Raw genomic sequence first — 19,853 nt, forward strand, 5'->3', positions numbered from 1 at the left:
CCCGGGAGTGAAGTCCTAACACTGCTGACGATACCCACCGGGCCTCCTTGGTACAGTCAGATCCAGGCCCATTACTCCACCCGTGTCCAGCTTCCCGGGGGATCCTCCTGCCTCCCGCTCCTCCCGCCCACACTGCAGGTCGATGACCCCACTTGGGAAACACTAGGCTTGCTCATATAAGGAGCCCAGGTGCCGCCAGTGTGCTCAGCGATGGCGTCTGCTCGGTGGCCCTGCCTCATCTTGGCTCTGCTCTCCGGTGTGGCGGTCTCTGGCTTCCCTAGAAGATTATGCCGGCCACTCGGGGTAAATCTGCCCCCTCTTCACCATCTGGCAGGCAGAGGGGCCAGGCCGGCAGTCCTGTGTGTAGGGTGCGGAGGAGGCAGAGGCTGGGCGGTGAGCTGCAGGGAACAGAGCTGGTATGCGGGGAACTGGGCTCCAGACCTGCTCCCTAATCCTGGGCAAGGCTCTTAAATCTCCTGGGCCTCTGTCTCCCTACCCGTCAGGTGGGTGATGCTGCACGATCAGCTCACCTCACTGAGGGGCTGTGAAGGTCCACGTCTGAGACACGGGTAGAGGCCTCTAGGAATGGCCGAGCTGAGCCGTGTGGGGTACAGTGGTGGTGGGGTCTGCATGAGGCCTCAGGGGCCTGGGGCCCAGGGAAGGGCAGAGTGAGTCAGGGTATATGCGGCAGGGGAAGAGCTCTGGCTTTGGTCCTCCTTGCCCTGTTCCCCCCGGTGAACTGGAGATCTTCCCTCCCTGCACCTCAGTTTCCCCATCTGTTCAGAGCCCTTCCTACTCCGACATGTGGCTCTGGGTGGGTCCATGTCCAGAGGCCCCTCAAGGTGTGTGTGTGGGGGTCACTGCTGAACCTTGGCCTCAGCCCAGAGCCTATTGCCAAGCCACTGTAGCCTTGGACTTGGCCTGACCCCTGTGTTTGTCTGTTTTTGCAGAAACGGAGCCTCCCGGAAGGGGTGAGAACTTTCACCAGGGATGGGGCAGGGCAGGGCAGGACGGAGCTAGTTGCCCAACAGCGGAAGGAGTGGGCCACAATGGCAGGTCCCTCCAGCTGGCAAACAGACTATGGCCCCCTGCCCTCGCAGACCCCCACCGTGACTCCAGAGCCCTGGGAAAGAGCACCACGGAACCATGGCCCTCGGACCCGCTGACAGAGCAGAAGACCGCCCTTCCACGAGTCCATCTTCCCACAAACACTTACCAAGCACTTGTCAGGCCCCATGCACAGGGCAGGAGACACACAGTGAATGGCCCCGTCACACCTTCACGAAGCATCTTTATATCCATGTTTAACCCAGACGTCTCCGTAGAGCGTCCCTTGGTCCATCACCCCGTTGGAAAGAGGGTTTTGGGGGGCACGAAGGCCCTCCCCATGCACTGCCCTCAGATAGGAAACAAGGGCCTATTTGGGAGACAGGAGCAGGCAATTACCAAAGGACACAGGGGGCGGGCTGGGGTGTGTGTGTGGACACGCTCTTTCCAAGCTGAGGTGTGGAAGATGAGCAGGAAGAGCTAGGACCTGGCATGGCTGGAGCACGGGATGAGCAGAGGCAGCACCTGCCTGGAGGCCCCCAGAGCCAGGGGGAAGACTGTCCTGAGGGCGGTGGTGAGAACGGGAGCGCTTCAAGCGGCAGAAGGACAGGGTCAGATTTGGGTTTTTATACCATCTCACTGGCTACAGCTGCATGTAAACAGATGATAGAGCTAAGGATGCAGAGTGACCATCAGAACAGTGGTGGCCAATTAAAGGTGGCAACCAAGGATGCTGCCCAGGCTTCTGACATGGGTGACTGGGAGACTGGAGGGGCCACTTACCAGGCAGGAGCTTTGGAGCCCACAAAGGGGAGCTTGAAGGGGAGAGGCCAGGAGGAAGTCCTGGTTTCCGGGTGCCTCAGGCTGGCTGGTCACCATCTGCTGAACACTGTTCCTCTCCCGCAGGTGGTCGATGGCATCGAAGTCTACGGCACCAAGGTCCACTGCAAGGTGACCTCCCGCTTCGCTCACAATGTCGTCACCACCAGGGCCATCAACCACGCAGACACTGCCAAGGAGGTTTCTTTCAATGTGGAGCTGCCCAAGACAGCCTTCATCACCAACTTCACCTTGTGGGTGTCATCACGACTGCTGGCTCTGGGCTAGGAGGGGAGTCTGGCTCAGCATGAGTCCCCCAGCAGCTCTCTATCCCTGTAGGACCATTGATGGTGTTACCTACCCTGGGAATGTCAAAGAGAAGGAAGTTGCCAAGAAGCAGTATGAAAAGGCCGTGTCCCAGGGCAAGACAGCTGGCTTGGTCAAGTAAGTGTGGGCCCCCAGGCCTTGGGGAGAACGTCAGGGCTGTAAGGGCCCTCAGAGACACAAACAACAGAACAGCAGCTATTATTATCATTATTTGGCAAAATGCGCCGTAATTCTTACAACGTTATCTCATTTTGAATTTGAGGCAACCGAGGCTCAGAGTGGGTAGGGGTCTCCCCCAAGCGTAAGGGACTTGGACCCAAAGCCCAGGAAGGATGGGCTGGTGCTGTCTTTGGGGCAGTCATTGTCTTGCACCCCCATCCAGGGCCTCTGGGAGGAAGCTGGAGAAATTCACCGTCTCAGTCAATGTGGCTGCAGGCAGCAAGGTCACCTTTGAGCTAACCTACGAGGAGCTGCTGAAGAGGCACAAGGGCAAGTACGAGATGTACCTCAAGGTCCAGCCCAAGCAACTGGTCAAGCACTTTGAGGTAACCAGCTGCTCTCCTGCAGCCCCAGCTGAAACTGCTGCGGGCAGGGTGCTGGGAAGGGTCCCTGGGCAGACCCCACAGCAGGGTCAAGAACACAGAAACCCAGCCCCCACCACTTGGTTAGGAGGCGTGGGGGAATTACAGTGGCGCTGGCTACAGCACCCGGGCCAAGGGGAGGAGGCTGGGCGGCACCTGGCAGATCCAGGTTGGGTGCTGGGCCCTTGGGGGCAACATCACAAAGTGTCTCTGTAATGCTTCTAACTGCTTACATGGGCATTTTACCTACATCAGAGCGGAAAGCCAAAGGAAATGCTTTAGTGGTAGAATCTGGGGCACCATATGGCAGGTAGTAGAAGAGTTCTGCGGTCAGAGTACCCACTTAAAAGCCCTTGTGGTCATTTTCTTGGTGGGAGACAGCAGGCTTGGCTGTCACAGAGTTGTCCTAGAGGCTGCTCCTTGTGCATCACTGACCCATCTCCTTGCCCTTGTTGTCCTGGAGGCTGGGCTCTGCACTGTCACTGAGTGACATCTCCTTACCTTTCGCCATTTCAGATCACAGCAGACATCTTCGAGCCCCAGGGCATAAGTACGCTGGATGCTGAAGCCTCATTCATCACCAATGACCTCTTGAGCAGCGCTCTCACCAAGTCCTTCTCAGGGAAAAAGGTGGTGTAGATGCCCCTCGGGCCTGGGGGGCAGGTGCAGGAACACTGACCCTAGCAGGGCGAGTCTGAACCTGGGGATTTGACTGATGCAAGGGAGAGAGACAGAGAGAGAGAGAGAGAGAGAGAGAGAGAGAGTGTGTGTGTGCATGTGTGTGCGTGTGGCGGGGGGATAAGTCTGCAACATCCCCTGTCTCCCAGGCCCCCTGGGTCAGGAGTGAGGATGCTGGAGGCAGGGGGCTGCTTGCTGATGATGGCCTGCCGGAGGAACTGGGGTCTCAACTGCACTGGGGGACAGGGAAGCCATTTATATAGCCTGGTCCCATTCTACTTTGGGAAGCAGGCAGGGCAGGTTACTGGTCCCTGTTTTACAGATAAGGAGACCGAGGCCAGAGGGAGTTTTTTAGATCTGATTCCACATGAGGGGTGAAAGAAAAAAGGGAACTTTATTCTTGATACTGGTGGTTGGCTCTGGTCCCCAAGGTCCCCAGCAATTCCAGGGGCCTTGCTGATCATGGGCAGTGGATGAATAAATGTTTATATGGACAGCAAACCTCAGTCAGGACTCCCAGGGTGAGGCCCAAGGAGCATACGCTCAGAGGGCTGCTGGCCTCTGCAGGCGGTGCCCTCACCCAGGGCCCCCTCCCCATTCCCTACTCTGCTCCCTTCCCCCTCCTCTTGGCAACAACACACACAATACCACCCAACATGAAATTCCTTTTCATGGTGCAGAATTCCCCTCCCAAAGTGGCTTCCTAGTGCAGGCAGAGCTAAGGGACTTGTGGGCCCAGTGAGCAGGAAGAGTGAAAGGTTGGCTCAGATAAGGCCCCTGGCCTCCAAGGAGCTCCAGATCTCCGAAGGGAAGAGAGGTGCTCAGAAAGGCCGAGCACCCCAGAGGGTGGCAGGACTGCCCAGGCACCTACCTACAGGCTCCTCGCCATGAGGACTGCACCGTGCTCCCCAGGGAAGCCCCGGGCTGAGGTCTGCAGAGGGCAGGCCCTGGCCAAGCTGAGCAAGGCTGGCCATCACCCTCCCTCAGGGCCACGTGTCCTTCAAGCCCAGCTTGGATCAACAACGTTCATGCCCAACCTGTACGGACTCCCTCCTCAAAGGAGATTTTATCATCACCTATGACGTGAACAGAGAGTCTCCTGCCAATGTGCAGGTAGGTACCCGCCGACTGGCTCTGCCAGGCTGGTAGGTTCCCCACCATGGTGGAGTGAGGGCTGATCTGGGGAGGGGCTGCAGCTTCATCTAGTGAGACACCCTTGATCCTCAGCCCAAGGATGAGTTTCCTGCAAGGTGTGGGGACGATAGGTAGTCCAGAGCCTTCGTGTGGCACCCCTGGAGGGGTGGAAAGGACATCTTTATTTTGGGCTGGTTAACGGCTGCATCCTATTTGCAAGGGCAGCCAACGTGAGGTTGCTGAAGGGATACTGGCCTCCTCTCTCTCTCTCCCCTTTCCAGATCGTCAATGGCTACTTCGTGCACTTCTTTGCACCTCAAGGCCTTCCGGTGGTGCCCAAGAACGTGGTCTTCGTGATTGACGTCAGTGGCTCCATGCACGGTCGGAAAATGGAGCAGGTACTCTCCTTGGTGCAAAGGGGGTGGGGGTGGGACATGTGGGTGGGAGAGAGAGATTTTTAAAAAGTGGACGAAGCCAATATTTCCAGTGAAAGATGGGAAAGGGGGACAGGATTCTAAAAAGGTACAACAAATCATCTGCCCCTTTTTTTGCAGGTGGCATGGGCCTCACTGCCAGCCCAGGCTGGGAAGACATCTTCTCGTCTGCTTGTCTTTCTCCTTCCCAGACAAAGGATGCCCTCCTCAAAATTCTGGAGGATGTGAAAGAGGATGACTACCTGAATTTCATCCTGTTCAGTGGAGGTGTGACCACTTGGAAAGACACTTTAGTTCAAGCCACTCCTGAGAACATCCAGGAGGCCAGGAAATTTGTGATGAATATTCGTGATCAAGGAAGTAAGAACAGAGGGGAGGGAGCCACATCCTGCCACTCCTCTCTGCCTGAGCAGCCTATCTCCCTCCTGCCTTGGGGCAGAGACTCTGCTGGTCCAGGCCCAGCAGACCCTGGCTGGGGGTAGAGGTGGGGGTGGGGAGTCCTCAGGCTAGATACTGGGGTGTCTTCTCTGTGGTCTAGGGAAAGCCATTCTTTCTGTTTCTAACCTGTGATCCTGGTGCCCCACTAGCCCCAGCAAGATACCCTTATCCATGGCAGTTTTGTATGAAAGATGACAAGTGATGTCTATACTGTTCCCCACTCCTCCCTGTGAGAGGGGCTGGGAGTCCATTTGACTGTTCTCCAAATTGCTCTTACAATCACCGTGTGCATCTATCCTTCCGGCAGCCCTGAGAGGCTGGTTTTTTTACTCATTTGAAAGACTAAGTCATTCATTCATCACTCACTGAGTCATTCAGTCGTTATTTACTGAGTACCACCACATATGGGCAGGCAGGGTCCCTGGGCACGTGAGCAGGGCCTGCTGTCTCGACCTCCTCCACCCTGGCACCCTGAGGACACGCTCCCACGGTGCCGTCTGTCTGTCTGTGTGCCAGTGACCAACATCAACGACGCGCTGCTGAAGGGCATCAGTATGCTGAACAAGGCCCGGGAGGAGTACAGAGTCCTGGAGAGGAGCACCTCCATTGTCATCATGTTGACCGACGGGGACGCCAATGTGGGTGAGGCAGCAGGTGTAACTCTGGCTGCCGCTCCTGGCTCTGTAGCTGGCGTGCTGCAAGACCTTGGGCAGCTCTCTCCAGGGTCCCCCATGGTCTGTGAGCCCCTCAAGGGCAGGGCCCTGCCTCCCTGCCAGGCCTTCCCACGTCTGCCTCTACAAGGGCTGGTGGCCATGACTCCGCCAACTGCACGTGTAGGAGTCAGCTCTGTCCAGACACAGCTTCTCCTGACAGCCGCCGGGGCTGTGGCTGGAGCGTGAACATCTCCTTCTCCTGTAGGTGAAAGCAGACCTGAAAAAATCCAAGAGAATGTGCGGAATGCCATTGGTGGCAAGTTCCCCTTATATAACCTGGGCTTTGGCAACAATCTGAATTATAACTTCCTGGAGCGTATGGCCCTGGAGAACCACGGGCTTGCCCGCCGCATTTATGAGGATTCCGATGCCAACGTGCAGTTGCAGGTATGCCTTGTCTTGCACACCTCTGCGAATAAGAAGCTCACTACTTCCTCAGCAAACTGTTCCACTGTGTGACAGTTTCGGTTATTAGAAAGAACTTCCTCTTGGGTTGAAATCTACCTCTGGTTATCTCTTACCCATCCATACTGGTTCTGATTTTGTCTGTGGGCTACACAGAACAGACCTGCTTCCTCTGTAGGATTGCCAGATCAAATACAAGACATCCAGTTAAATATGAATTTCTCATAAACAGCAAATAATTTTTTAGCAAGCATGCTCCAGATATTGCATAGGACACTGTATTAGTTTACTAGTGCTGCCTTAACAAATTACCATAAACTGGGTGGCTTCCACAACAGAAATTTATCGTCTCACAGTTCTGGAGGCTAGAACTCCAAAATCAAGGTGTCAGCAGGGCTGGCTCCTTCTGAGAGCTGCGAGGGAAGGATCTGTTCCAGGCCTCTCTCCTTGGCCTGTGGATGGCCATTTTCTCCCTGTATCTTCACATCATCTTCTCTGTGTGCATGTCTGTCTCTGGGTCCAAATTTCCCCCTTTCATAGGGACACCAGTCGGATTGGATTGGAGTCCATCCTGAACACTTCATTTTAACTTGATTACCTCTGTAAAGGCCCTTTCCCCAAATAAGGTCATGCCCTGAGGTACTGGGGGTAAGGATTTTAACCTATGTATTTTGAGGGTACACAATTCATCCCATGACAGCTGTACTTATACTAAAAAGTCACTTGTCATTTACCTGATATTCAAGTTTAACTCATGTCCTGTATTTTCATTTGCTAAATCTGGTACCCTCCCCCTCCTCCCTGGCACAGGTGACTGCTTCTCCACCTCTGCAGTGGACACCCCCGGCCTTCCTCCTGTCAGTCTCCGGGTCTCCATGCTCTCACCCCACATCGCCTTCTTTAGTCAGCTTCCACCCTTCCTTCTTACTTTTGTTCCAACAAACATTTCTTGAGTCCTTTCTATGTGCCGAGAACTCTGTCCTTTCCTTTTCTATTCCTCCCAGTCTCTACCTGGGGGGAGGGGGGAACGCAGTGAGGAAGGGCTCCCCCAAACTGAAGGGCACAGTCAGGGCCACATGGAAGTAGAGCTCAGGAGTCAGGACTGGCCCAGCCCGGGAGACTCAACAACCCGCGGAGGCGCCAGTGGGAGCCTGCCCACCCTGTCCTCTCTCTGCCCACCCTGGTGGCCTGAGATGAGCAGGTCCCCTATCTGGACTCCAGGGCTTCTATGAGGAGGTGGCCAACCCGCTGCTGACAGATGTGGAGGTGGAGTACCCTGAGAATGCCATCCTGGACCTCACCCAGAACAGTTACCAGCACTTCTACGACGGCTCTGAGATTGTGGTGGCTGGGCGCCTGGCAGATGAGGACATGAACAGCTTTAAGGCGGACGTGAAGGGCCATGGGGTAAGCTGGGCCGGGGCCCGGCTGTGCGCTGGGGATGGGGGATCCGCACGGATAGGGCTCCAGCCTCCTGGCTGACGGCCCAGCAGTAGCAGCTCCTGAACAAGGCCCACCTGGCTCCTGGCTCCAGGCCTCCAGCCTCTCACCTTCTCCCACCCCTGCCCCAGGCCATCAACGACCTGACATTCACTGAGGAGCTGGACATGAAGGAGGTGGAGAAGGCCCTGAAGGAGCGGGACTACATTTTTGGGAACTACATTGAGCGGCTCTGGGCCTACCTCACTATCGAGCAGCTGCTGGAGAAACGGTGACCCTGGCCCACCTCTCACATGGCCGGGCCCCGCACTCAGCCCCCAGCACTGCCCCAGCACCTACCTGTGAAGCCCCCTGTGCTGGCTATGCTCCGGGGGAAGCCCACGAGGAGGAAACTTACACCCCAGGAAGTGCACCTCCACGCCCACTCCAGCTGCCCTGCCCTCTTCTTGGCCAGGCCCCATGGCCTGTTTCCCCTGGAGTAGAGCCGGGTCCATCATCTGGGGCTCAAGCAGCAGGCTGGGAGCACCTTGAGGGCAGGGGTGGGCCTTAGCATCCTGTTCCCGGCACCCAGCATGGGCCCACAGAGATGTTGATGCTGAACACAACCAAAGGCTGGGACCCCAGGCCTCAGCCACAGGCAGCAGAGCTCGGGCCCACGCGAGAGGGCCGTGTCGGCCTTCTGTTAAGTGGCTCGGCCAGGAAAGCCGCTGGCGCTCAGCATGTGAGCACCACCATGACTGATTGTTGCAGTGACCATCCTGAGCCCCTTGTATTTTTCAGGTGGGGAAACTGAGGTCCAGAGAGGAATCAGGGCATGTCCGTCTGTCCCAGGGAGCTGGTGAACCAGTTTTTTCTGAGTGCTAGTGGACTCTATCCTGGGGGACCCCACTGGGAGGGGTGGAGGAGGGTCCTGGGCTGACCCTCCCACCCCGCCCCTCCCCACAGCAAGAATGCCCATGGCGAGGAGAAGGAGAACCTCACAGCCCAGACCTTGGACCTGTCCCTCAAGTACCACTTCGTGACTCCACTGACCTCCATGGTGGTGACCAAGCCTGAGGACAACGAGAACAAGACAGCCATTGCCGACAAGCCTGGGGAAGGTGGGCACGGAGGGTGGGGGCCAGAACTCAGAGGCCTTCTTCCAGGCCCCTGGCCTTAGGTGCCCTGAAGAGAAGAGGGCCAGGCTGAGGAGACCAGACCTTCTGAGAAGCGCAGGTCCTGGAGGCATCGAAGGAAAACAGGCCAAGGCATGGGGAGGGTGTTGTAGAGGGAGCGAAGCCATTAGTGTGAATAGGAGCCTTGAAGTTTCTAAAAGGGCACAGTGCCCAGGGTCATTTCCAGGAAAGGGACTTAGGCTGCAGCATGGAAGGGTTCAGTTAGACAAGAAGAAGCACTTCTGACCTAAAAGTTAGGCCTGGAGCAGGTGCCTGGGGACTGTGAGAGGAAGCGGCCCTGAGAGCTGGAGGCTGGGACCAGGCCTGCTCAACCAGACCCCAACAGGGGGGGTCCTGAGTGTCCCTGCAACTGGCACAGGCCATGAGGGTTGGGGCTGGGAGGTAAAGAGCCGGTCTGGGCCAGGCCTCTGCCTCCAGGAGCTCTTGGTTCCTGCAGGGGCCACACGAGGCCTGGGGCTGGCTAGCCAGGCAGTAAGTCGGTCATATTGGCCCTGACACCAGGAGTCTGTGGCCTCTAATGCATTTCTCCTCTTCCTCCCTCCCAGGGCCTGTGGATGCAGGTGAGCTTTAGCCACAGCTGGGTGGGTGTCCCAGGAGGACGGCAAGAGAGGACCAAGGAGGCCTTTTCAATCATGCTGGGGATGTACTGCCTGGGGAGGGGCCCTCAGGACACCTGGTTTTAGCTCCCAGCTCTGCTGTGAACTCACCAGGGGCCTGGGGCTGGGCTCTGTTCCACTCTGAGCCTAAGGGTTCTCGTCAGTTGACTGACGGTAGCTTCCCCTGCCCAAGGAAGGACAATCAGTATGAAAGTATTCTGTGACCTACAAAAATTAGCAACTCAATTAGCACTCGACTAATCCCACAGCAATCCTTTAAGGGAGTCCTCTCATGGTTCCATTTTACAGTGAGGAAACTGAGGCACAGAGAGGTTAAATCTATTTGCTCAATGACTCAGTCAACAGGAGGCCAAGCCAGGACTTTGGCCCAGGCAGCCTGGTTCCAGTGCCTGCGCTGGAATTAACAGCACTTTGCGTTTCTCTCATTGTAAAATTTGACCATCACCCGCCCCACAAACCCACCAGCACCAGTCAGGGCCTCCCCAGCCCCTACCGGCCTGCCTTGTCTCTATCCATACAGGCTGTCCTAACCAAGCAGTATATTTGGAATGGGTCATGGCTTTGCCCTCTGAACAGCCCTGTGAAATGTAGTCACTGTGCGTGCGTGTGCGTGTGTGTGTGCGTGTGTGTGTGTGTGTGTGTGTGTGTGTGCCCGCCTGCGTCTGGGTGGGTGTTTTACTACCAAAGACAACAATCACCTGTGAGCCTCATCCCACCCTGGGGGTTGGAGTTCAGGGGTGGGGGACGGCATTGCTCCTGACACAGAAACTGACCACCTAATGGCTTGCATTTTAGCTACGTGGAAGTGCTGAGCCCCAGTATTAACATTACACCCATATTACCCACCAGCCCTAGAAAGGAGTTTCCTAGGCATGTCCCATTTCTAAAGCCTAAACTTAGGGGGTCATATTCCCACCCTCTATCTGTCAGCGTTGGGGCCCCACTGGGGACCAGCAGCTCCGAGACAGATAGAAGGCATGGGGTTGGGTGGAGGGAACCCCTAGACCTTGCTCACGCCTGCCCTTTGGCTTCTTTTTTCAGTGATCCCCTCCATGGCTTACCTGAGTGAGTACGTGCCAGCTGCCACAGAGCGTGGCCGTGTGCCATCCCCCTCCGGAGTCTTTCCTGAATCAGCTCTCTGGGACAGGCAGATGGTTGGGGGGTCCTGAGGAGACGAGGGAAGGTGTGGGTTTAAGAGCATTAGGGAGCAGGAAGGGGAGAGGCATGAACCGAACTCTGGGTGGGGGTCCTGGACCCTCCCCGCCTGCTTGTTTAGCTCAGCCCTCTCTCCCTTTGCGTCCACAGCCAACTCCCAGCCTCCCCAGACACCCTACTACGGTGAGTTCCCCAGCTCCTGGGGCGTGGCCCAGGGCCCAGGGCCAAGTGCCTCCTACCTGTTTAGGAGTCCATCCCACGGAGACTAGGAGGCAAGGGGAGGGCCCCGGAACAGTAAGAGACCCTGGAAGCCAGCCCTTTCTCTGTGTGCACTCAGTGGATGGGGACCCCCACTTCATCATCCAAGTTCCAGAGAAGGACGATGCCATCTGCTTCAACATCGACGAAGAGCCAGGCACAGTGCTGCGCCTCATTCAGGACCCTGTCACAGGTGGGGACTGCGGGCTGGGGCCAGGGTCTCTTCCTGGGAGGGCCTGGAGTCCCTAGGATAGGCACATGGACTAGCTCCTCACTCTGCCTATAAACCACCCATCTTATGCACAGATTACATCCTGTAGGGATTACAGATTCCACCCAGAGCCACAGGCTCACCTAGTGCCCCCGGGGCCAGCGGTGTTGGGGAGATGGTTAGAATTAAGTGCAGCCTGGGCATGCAGGCAGGACCCAGCCTGTGTGTAGGGAATCATTTTTGTCTGAACAACACTGGCCCAGGCAAGGGGCAGATCCACAGTGTGGGCCCTCAGCCAGTAGTGTGACCCCCATGTGTCTAAGAACAGACAGGGTTGGCTCTGAAGTCCTGGTCTCTCAATGGGGCCCCCACTGGGCTACCCCTCAGTAGGTCTGGCTGAAGGGGAAGGTGCGTCCCTAAAGACCAGCCTGGACTCAGGTCTTGCTGGTCTCTTGCTACCCTGCCCCTCTGGCAGGCCTCACAGTTAACGGGCAGATCATTGGTGAGAAGAGAAGCAGCCTGGACTCCCAGACCAGAAAGACTTACTTTGGCAAGCTGGGCATTGCCAATGCTCAGATGGACTTCCAGATTGAGGTGACACCGGAGAGGATCACCCTGTGGCATGGGGCTGCACAGAGCACGTTCAGCTGGCTGGACACGGTCACGGTCACACAGGATGGGTAAAGCCCCACTACTGGGTCTCTGAGAGGCGCTATAGTGCAAGGGTCTAAGGAGGGATTTGAACAAATCGCAGGACAGAAGATCCACAGGGGTCACAGGAAAGACCAGTGGCCTCAGAGTTCAGCCCCTGCCTACAGGAGGGTGACCATGGTGGCCCCCCACCAACCCCTGGGGCCCCCATCAGAGGCAGTATTGGTAGCTAGACAGTTCACAGGACTGACCTTGAGTGAAGGGCTGTGTGGACGAAAGCATTAGGTGGACCTGGCAAGCAAGCTGATAGCGACAAAGATCCCTACATGCATCGTGTCTGGCTGAACTTGCTTGTTCTCAAACTCCTCAGCCTCTCGTGTGTCTTCAGATCACCCCAAGCTGGGTGGGCAGGGCAGCGGTGTTAGTTCCACAGAGGCTCAGAGAGGGGCAGAACCTGCCCAATGTCGCACAGGAAGCCAGTGGTGGAGCTGGGGTTCGATCCCGGGCCTCCAGACGCCCAGGACAGCCCCTTCTCCTGCTTACAGAGGAGCAGGGACCCACTCAGTGGAGTGCACAGTCAACATGCATGAGCGTCTTCTCTCCAACACCCCTGACATAGTTTCTGGAATCTGTGTGCTCTCAGGTGTCATGTCTCCTGCTGAGATACCCTTGATTCAGATGCCTGGTGTCATGGCCACTGGGCCTCACTGCTGACCTCCTCTTCTCTCCTAGACTGTCTGTGACGATTGACAGGAAGAACATGGTGGTCTCCTTTGGAGATGGGGTTACTTTTGTGGTTGTCTTGCATCAGGTGTGGAAGAAACAGCCCATCCACCATGACTTCCTGGGCTTCTATGTAGTGGACAGTCATCGGATGTCAGCACAGACACATGGGCTGCTGGGTACGAAACGTTCAAGCCTCAGGTTGTTCAGGCCACATGGTGGAGGGAAAAAGCCATGCAAAGGGCCAGCCTAGCCACCCTGGACCCAGGGCTCAACACCCCATCCAGCCTTTGCATCTACCTTGGAAGGCCAGTGGCTATGTCACATATGGTGGTGGCAGGGCTGACAGTGTGAATGTTTTTATTCCCAGGACAATTCTTCCACCCCTTTGACTTTAAAGTGTCTGACGTCCACCCAGGCTCTGACCCCACAAAGCCAGATGCCACAATGGTGGTGAAGAACCATCGGCTGACGGTTACCCGGTGAGGAGACTCTACTGACGTCCTCACCCTGCCCTGTAACAAGACAGGAGGAAGGAGCTCTCTCTGCCCACGCACATCAGCCCAGCTGGCTCTTGTCGTCTGTGAGGCATCCTTGTTTCCCTCTGGGGTCTTGGCCCCCTCTAACTGGGAAAAGGCCAAATCTGACCCACTAGAAGGAGTAACCACAAGGCCTCATTCTTGACCAGAGTCTGGACTCCTAGAATTGGCAACTTCACACCCCTTTTCAACCTTAGGTCCTTGGGCGCAGCAGCCATCTTGCCTACCCCGTGTATCACGGCATCTCTCTCCTTTCTCCCAGGGGCTCCCAGAAGGACTACAGGAAGGACGTCAGCGCTGGCACAAAAGTTGCCTGCTGGTTCGTCCACAACAATGGGCAAGGGCTGATTGACGGCGTCCACAGCGACTACATTGTCCCTAGCCTGTTCTGAGTGGACATGCCAGGTCCTACTGAGGCGGCTGGCAGGGCTTGCATGGCATCTGGAACAGAGGCACAGAGTGGGGCCTGATGGAGGGCTGTGACAGTAAAGGCCAAGGAGAAACCGGACGGCTACCAGTGTCTGCATGCTTCCATGAGCCCCTGCTCCAGGGGACAGGCAGCTCGAAGGAAGGGCTGGCTGCTAGGAAGGCAACTTCCTGGGCCTCTCCACCGATGTGGCTGAAAGACACAGTTGGTTGGGGTGGTACTATGGGGAGTTAAACACGTGATGGTTGGGGAAGGAAAAAATCAAGAATTGACTCGAGAGCAAAGAGGCTCTGAGAAGTCGGGAAGGACTGACTACATTTCAGAGTTCAGGAGGATCAGAGGAAAAGTCAGGGTCGTGGCTCATAAGCTCTTACCAGGACCTTTAGGCCTGAAGCTCCTTCTATGACTCAGGAGCAAAGAGTGCTCCAGGGCAGACCCAGCCTGCAGCTAGCTGTGCACGCCACCCACCCTTCCACTCTAATCGTCTCGCCATCCATCTGCCCGCCCATCCCCTGCTCCCCCCAACAACCCATCTATTCAGCAGGTAAACCCAAAATTCTGGGGTAGGATCTGGGAGCACATAGTTTAATAACCCAGGTCCTGCTTGCATGGGTACCCAAGTTCCCCTTCAGCTGGGCTGGGGATCCCTGGGATCCTCCAGTCACTCCTCACGGTGACCACCTGCTGCACCCTCACAGTAAATCCTGGGTGGGGTGGGGGTCAGCCAGAGGTTCCTAGAGAAGGGGCTCTGAGGGCTCTCAGCCTGGACAACCCTCTCCCACCCGGACAACAGCAACTGCCCCTCCCCAGCCCTCCTGCTTCCAGAGACACCTTTTTTGCAGTGCAGACCTGGTCATCATTCCCTGTCTGAAACCCTATAAATGACATCTCCCACCCAGGGTTCTTGGGACAAAGACAAAAGTCCTTCCTGTGGTCTCTCCCTCTCACTGTCTGCGTTCCAGGCACACAAACTTCTTCCAGTTCTGCAAACACAACCCCTCCTTCCCCAGATCCTTTGCCTCTGCTGTTCTCTCTGCCTGAGGGGCTGACGGCACGCTGGGCGGAAGGTACCCGGCTGAAGGAAGTATTGGGTGGCTTCGCTTATGGCAGAGCGGGGGACACAGTAAGACCGGAGGAGGTTGCAGTCAGATTGGGAAAGGTCTTGAATGCCAGCGGGGTGGGGTGGAGTGGGGTCTGGCCATCGCTCACCAGGAAGTTCTGCTACCTCCCACTCCAGGGCCCCCCCTGTCTGAGCCAGGACAGGGTTACCCAGGGCCCACACTGGCTTGGGGGCTTGGAGAGGGCTGGAGAAGGGCAATCCAGGAGGGAACATCCATCACCAGAAGAGCCCCTGAGGCGCTGTTACTGCTCTAGAGAGAGGGCCACATGAGACAGGGCCCTGGACTGAAAGCTTCAGAGGTCCAGGCTGGGCTGGCAGAAAGGGCCCGGGCCTGGGATGGGACACCCTAAAGTGGGCAGTCCCAGGTCGGCTGAGGAGCCATGTAGCTTTAAACCAGTCATCTTGAGGTCAGTTTTCACATTTATGAAACGGGGAGAAGGATCCTGCCAGATAGAGCGTGCAAAGAGGCATCGGCACGGTAGTTTCTGGTCTTCCTGAGGTGCCTATCTTTGTCCTGCTGCTCCAGCTAGCAACCAAACCCAGCGGGCTGGGAGAAAGGCAGCAGGATGTGCCCAGCCCAAACGTTGCCCCCTCCCCCAACACACAGTCAGGGAGGTCTGTCCTCTGCCCAGTCCCACCTCGTCCTGGCTGTGCCTGTCCCTGCCTACAGCCTCTGAAGGCTCCCTGGGCTTTCAGGATAGAAGCCAAGCTCCACGGCAAGGTGTACGCAACTGGTGCTGGCCTGGGGCTGCTTCCCCACCTCGCCAGCATCCCTTCCACCTCACCCCACGGCACTGCTTCCCTTTACCTTCCTGGACTCAGTGCAGTGTCCTGGCTCTGGCCCTGGTGTCCCTGCCCTCCTTTTCCACTGGGCTAACTTTTCTTTATTCTTCAAAACTCAACTCCAGTCCAATCCCAACCATGACACTACCAGGAAGCCTCCCCTGATATTCCTCAGGTTGGGCAAGATGCCTCCCTCTGGGCTCCTTGTGGCACCTGGTTGTCCTCTGGGTGGCAGCTGTGTCTGTCAGGTGCCCAATGTACCTGCAGCACGTGGCCCAGGGCCTGGACCACGCAGGTGCTGGAAAGCACGCAGTCAACAAAACAGTGACATGCATGGACCTACTTCCAATTGCTCACAGAGAACTCACGCACTCCAGGTGCAGGCTGGGCCAGAAAGTCACCCAGGACCCCGCTGTTGTGGCACAAATGCCACAGCCCAGCCCAGGTGGCGGTGTCTCGTTCCGCTATGTCAGGGCCAGCCCCACAGCAAGTCCAGCGGAGCCCCCGAAGCTGCTCCCTTGTCTCGCTGAGCTCTTGTCTGAGCCCCTCTGAGTGACCTTCACGAAGTGACTCTGCCTGAGACCCCTGCCTGCCACCCAGGCTTGATGGGGAGGCAGTGGTGCAGGAAAGAGTGTTCCTGAGTGTTGGGCAAACTTGCTGCTGAAGACCCCTCCCTCCCACCGGCCTCTCTTCTACCCTTCTAGAAAGACTTACTCAGCAAACACCCTGTATAGCTCAAGAGCTGGGAAAAGAATGTTCTCCCTGATCTGGTTTGCTCCCTCTCAGCAAGCAAATGAACTCGTTTTCTGCTTTACCCTGGCTGCCAGGAAGCTCAGAGCAAAGCTTTTTTGCTGCTACAGCTTCCCCTACCCTGGTGTCTCTGATTTAACTCTCCTCCTGCTTGGCTCTTTTCTCTTATTTTCATTCTCATGTTTTTTGGTTTTATTCTCTTTATGCTTTTTATTTGTAAGCCAAAGACTTGTGTCATTTTTGAAGAAGTAGGTGAAATAATTATAAATGTTTTGAAAGTATGCTTTGCCTGTGCAAGAATTGGGTGGAATCTTTGGGGTGCCTAACCCTGGGGCACAAACAGGAGAGGAGACCCTCAACAGCCCAAGCTCCTGGGAACAGACCCTTGCTTCCCTCCTGGGACTGGGGCCTCATCTCTGTCTCCTCTGTCTTCCACTGCCAGCATCTCTGCAAGGTGGTGAGAAGACAGGCCTGTTCCTGAGCACAGGTGTGAAAATCAAATTATGTCTGGCAAATCCCACTGCAAAAGGGCCCAAAAGTTTGCTGAGAATGACGAACTTCTACCCAGGTCACTTTTCTTCTTTTGAGTCAAAACTGGTTTTCATGGACCATGTCACCATAAAGCAGAGTGAACGCTGCTCCCAGGAGTGTTCTCCTGCCCTAGGCCCCCAGCAAGAGCAACGTTTTGACTGGGTGGTTTAAATCTCTCTAAATCTTAGTTTCCCCGCCTGAGAAATGACTGAAAGCTCTCCATGGGCCTTACTGGCCTCAGGCTTTTGAAGGGTTGATGGCAGATGATTCTAATGTTACACACGCTACGTGTCCAGGGCGTGATCCTGAGGCTCTGGGATTTGGCCAGATGGGACCAGAGATGCCCACTCCCTGGGTTCACACCACCTCTCTTTATTTTAATGAGTGTAAATACCTCTCCCCATGATGTTACAGGACCCACAGGTGGCCCTGTGGTCGCAGGGTGGCAGCCATCTGCACCGAGCAGGTGGCACGGTGGGTGGGCATAACTCCTTGCATCAGAACTACAGCTCCACAGACCAGCAGGAAATCTCCGTTCCCGGGGGCCCCTCTTGGTAGTCCAGCTTGAGCTCTCTGGGATGGACAGACAGACAGGTGGTCAGCATGTCTCATGTTGGGTGGGAAGAGAGGGAGACAGCTAGGGATAGGAATGTGGAAGGTGGAGGGTCTTGGGGTCCCTTAGAGTTCTCTCCAGCACAGGCTGACAAGGCCTGGCCACCCAAGGGCACCCAGCTGTGTGTGGTCTCCAGGGGCCAGGGCTCTAGGAATTCAGGGGGAGTTTCCTACTGCTCCCAACTCACTCTAGTGATCTCTGGGCTGGTATGTTTTCTGTGGGTCTGAGTTGACCACCCTTTGTGGGGCCACTGAAAGCTGGGTCAGACTTGTCTAACCTGACACCTGACTGTCTAGTTCCCAGGCAGGGACAGAGGAGTGGGGGTCTCAGAGCCCGGCTCCCAGCCCCACCCCTGGCCGGGCTCAGTGGCCTGTTGTGCTGAGTCACCTGGTGGCAGAGTGGTCATGCCCCTGGACCCTCAGTGTTCGCTTGCTGTCACCTGCTGCTGCCAGGGGCTCCCAGAGCACGTCCTGGTAAAACTGGCCTGAGACACAAAGGGCGGCTCAGCGAGGAATAAAGATGGAGGGAGGCTGGGGGACGTGCAGAGGTGATGGCATTGCCTGTTCACAGGCAGAGGCGGTTTCTGATGACGTCCCGAGCCACGTACCAAGGGTCCCACTGACGTGGCTGGAGAAGCGGTCAGTGTCCCGCAGAAGGAGCCGGAGCCCCGCCCCAGGGCCGTGCCAGGACAGCAGGCCGATGGTCACTCTGTCAGGGCTGCTGAGCAGCAGAAGCCCCGCCTTGTCCATGGTCATCTTGAGACTGTGGGGAAACCTGTGTCCTGAGCAGGAAGGGAGGCAAGGAGGTGCCCGCAGGGGGCCTGGGCAGCAGCGTGGCAGTGGGCAGGGGCTGCGCTCCTGTCCTCAGGATCTCCTAGTGTGGTCTTTGGTGGAAGGTCCCTTCAATCTTCTGGGCTTCAGTTTCCTCAGTCAACTGGGACCAAGGTTAACTCACTGATACCTGGTTATCCCAGCATTTTATATATATATATATATATATATATATATATATATATATACATTTTTTTTTTTTTTTTTCCGTGCTGCACGGCATGCGGGACCTTAGTTCCCTGACCAAGGATCAAACCCATGCCCCTTGCAGTGGCAGCGCGGAGTCTTAACCACTGGACTGCCAGGGAAGTTCCCTATCCCAGGATTATTTATAACATGAGATAACGGTTCCTCTCCCTCTGGTTTTCTTAGATTTGGCTTCTCATGAATTATATGACTTAGGGGTTCAAGGATACATTTCCTCTGTCCCTTTTGTTTTTATGGCTAGTGCCACTTTCTTCTGATGATCAGTGTTTAATCATGTGTTTTAAGGTCTAGAAGGGCAAGTCCTTCTCGAATGCCTTCCTTTTTCACTTAAAATAATCTTTGAGATTATTACCACTTTTGTTTTCTTAGGAACGTTAGATTCCTTTAAGCATGTTGAATAAGACCCTGCTGTGGCTCGGAGGTTATTTTCAATGGAAACGCGCTAAACTTACACCGTCTTGTTGACAGAGTTCAGTGTAAAAGCCGTGGTCTATTTTTCTTTACGTGCATCTTCTGCAGCTCATGAAAGTATGTGGACGTTCAGTCACCACGATTGATAGGAATCCTTTATTCCATCTTCTAGTGTGTATGTCCAAGGCACAGAAATGCTATTGATCTTTGTGTGTCTACCAGATAGCAGGAAACTAAGATCTTTTATGAAATTGGGAGCTTTTCAGGTGAGCCCCTCAGATTTGCCAGGTGTGCACTCATGTATCAAGTGGGAACCAGTCTCTTCGGAGGGGCTGGGTGAGAGGGAGCGGACAACATACTCAGCACAGGCTGGGGGCTCAGAGAACATGGCTCAAAGAGGGCCAGGGTCGTTGGCCTCTCTCCCAGGCCCCTCGTGACTCCCAGAGCAGGAGAGCTACCTCTGCAAGGCTCCACACAGGGGAAGCCCCACAAGAAGAGGTCACCATCCTTCTCCACTACCCCCCAGCTGCCCGGTGTTGATGTCAGAGGGACCTGTCTCTCCTCAATAGAGCTTCAAAGTTAAGGATGACAATTGTAACCTCCCCTGATGGACAGCGCTCTCCAACCTCTCGTTGTCAGGGTTACCTCACCACATAGAGAGTGCACCTTCCCGCATGCCCAGTGGGCACCATACTGTCTGTGGGCAAAGTGCTCCCCGACCACATTCTCTCACTGGACCATCCCCTCAGCCCTCTGACTCAGGGCCGGATGATTATCCCTAGTTAGAAGTGAGAGGGGCTAAGCAGCCTGCCTAGGGTCACTCAGCAGAGCAGCTC

General features: G+C 55.9%; 2 protein-coding genes across 2 annotated transcripts in view; one reads left to right on the top strand and one right to left on the bottom strand.

The window, feature by feature from the left end:
* The first annotated feature begins 210 nt into the window (after nucleotides 1–210).
* On the top strand, nucleotides 211–13,791 carry ITIH3 (inter-alpha-trypsin inhibitor heavy chain 3). Its single transcript, XM_089919471.1, has 22 exons — nucleotides 211–303; nucleotides 951–971; nucleotides 1,954–2,120; nucleotides 2,206–2,310; nucleotides 2,576–2,738; nucleotides 3,291–3,404; nucleotides 4,440–4,565; nucleotides 4,868–4,984; nucleotides 5,212–5,380; nucleotides 5,975–6,100; nucleotides 6,377–6,558; nucleotides 7,798–7,983; nucleotides 8,148–8,287; nucleotides 8,962–9,116; nucleotides 9,850–9,867; nucleotides 10,850–10,873; nucleotides 11,114–11,146; nucleotides 11,301–11,414; nucleotides 11,908–12,115; nucleotides 12,795–12,985; nucleotides 13,177–13,288; nucleotides 13,608–13,791. Exons 1-22 carry the CDS (start codon nucleotides 211–213, stop codon nucleotides 13,735–13,737), a joined length of 2,694 nt encoding a protein of 897 aa, XP_089775597.1. The 3' UTR covers nucleotides 13,738–13,791.
* Nucleotides 4,311–19,853, bottom strand: part of ITIH4 (inter-alpha-trypsin inhibitor heavy chain 4) — a 28,573-nt gene continuing 13,030 nt past the window's right edge. Inside the window, exons 22-26 of the mRNA XM_089919469.1 lie at nucleotides 18,177–18,331; nucleotides 17,957–18,053; nucleotides 11,203–17,529; nucleotides 10,870–10,973; nucleotides 4,311–6,388 (exon numbers count right to left, since the gene is read on the bottom strand). Coding sequence (XP_089775595.1) covers nucleotides 17,460–17,529; nucleotides 17,957–18,053; nucleotides 18,177–18,331 — 322 coding nt within the window. The 3' untranslated portion in view covers nucleotides 4,311–6,388; nucleotides 10,870–10,973; nucleotides 11,203–17,459. The remainder of the gene's footprint in view (nucleotides 6,389–10,869; nucleotides 10,974–11,202; nucleotides 17,530–17,956; nucleotides 18,054–18,176; nucleotides 18,332–19,853) is intronic.

Source organism: Delphinapterus leucas, chromosome 10 (genome assembly GCF_059928025.1).
Source record: "Delphinapterus leucas isolate spDelLeu-1000000601 "Yukka" chromosome 10, BTC_Dleu_Yukka2, whole genome shotgun sequence".
Lineage (NCBI taxonomy): Eukaryota > Metazoa > Chordata > Mammalia > Artiodactyla > Monodontidae > Delphinapterus > Delphinapterus leucas.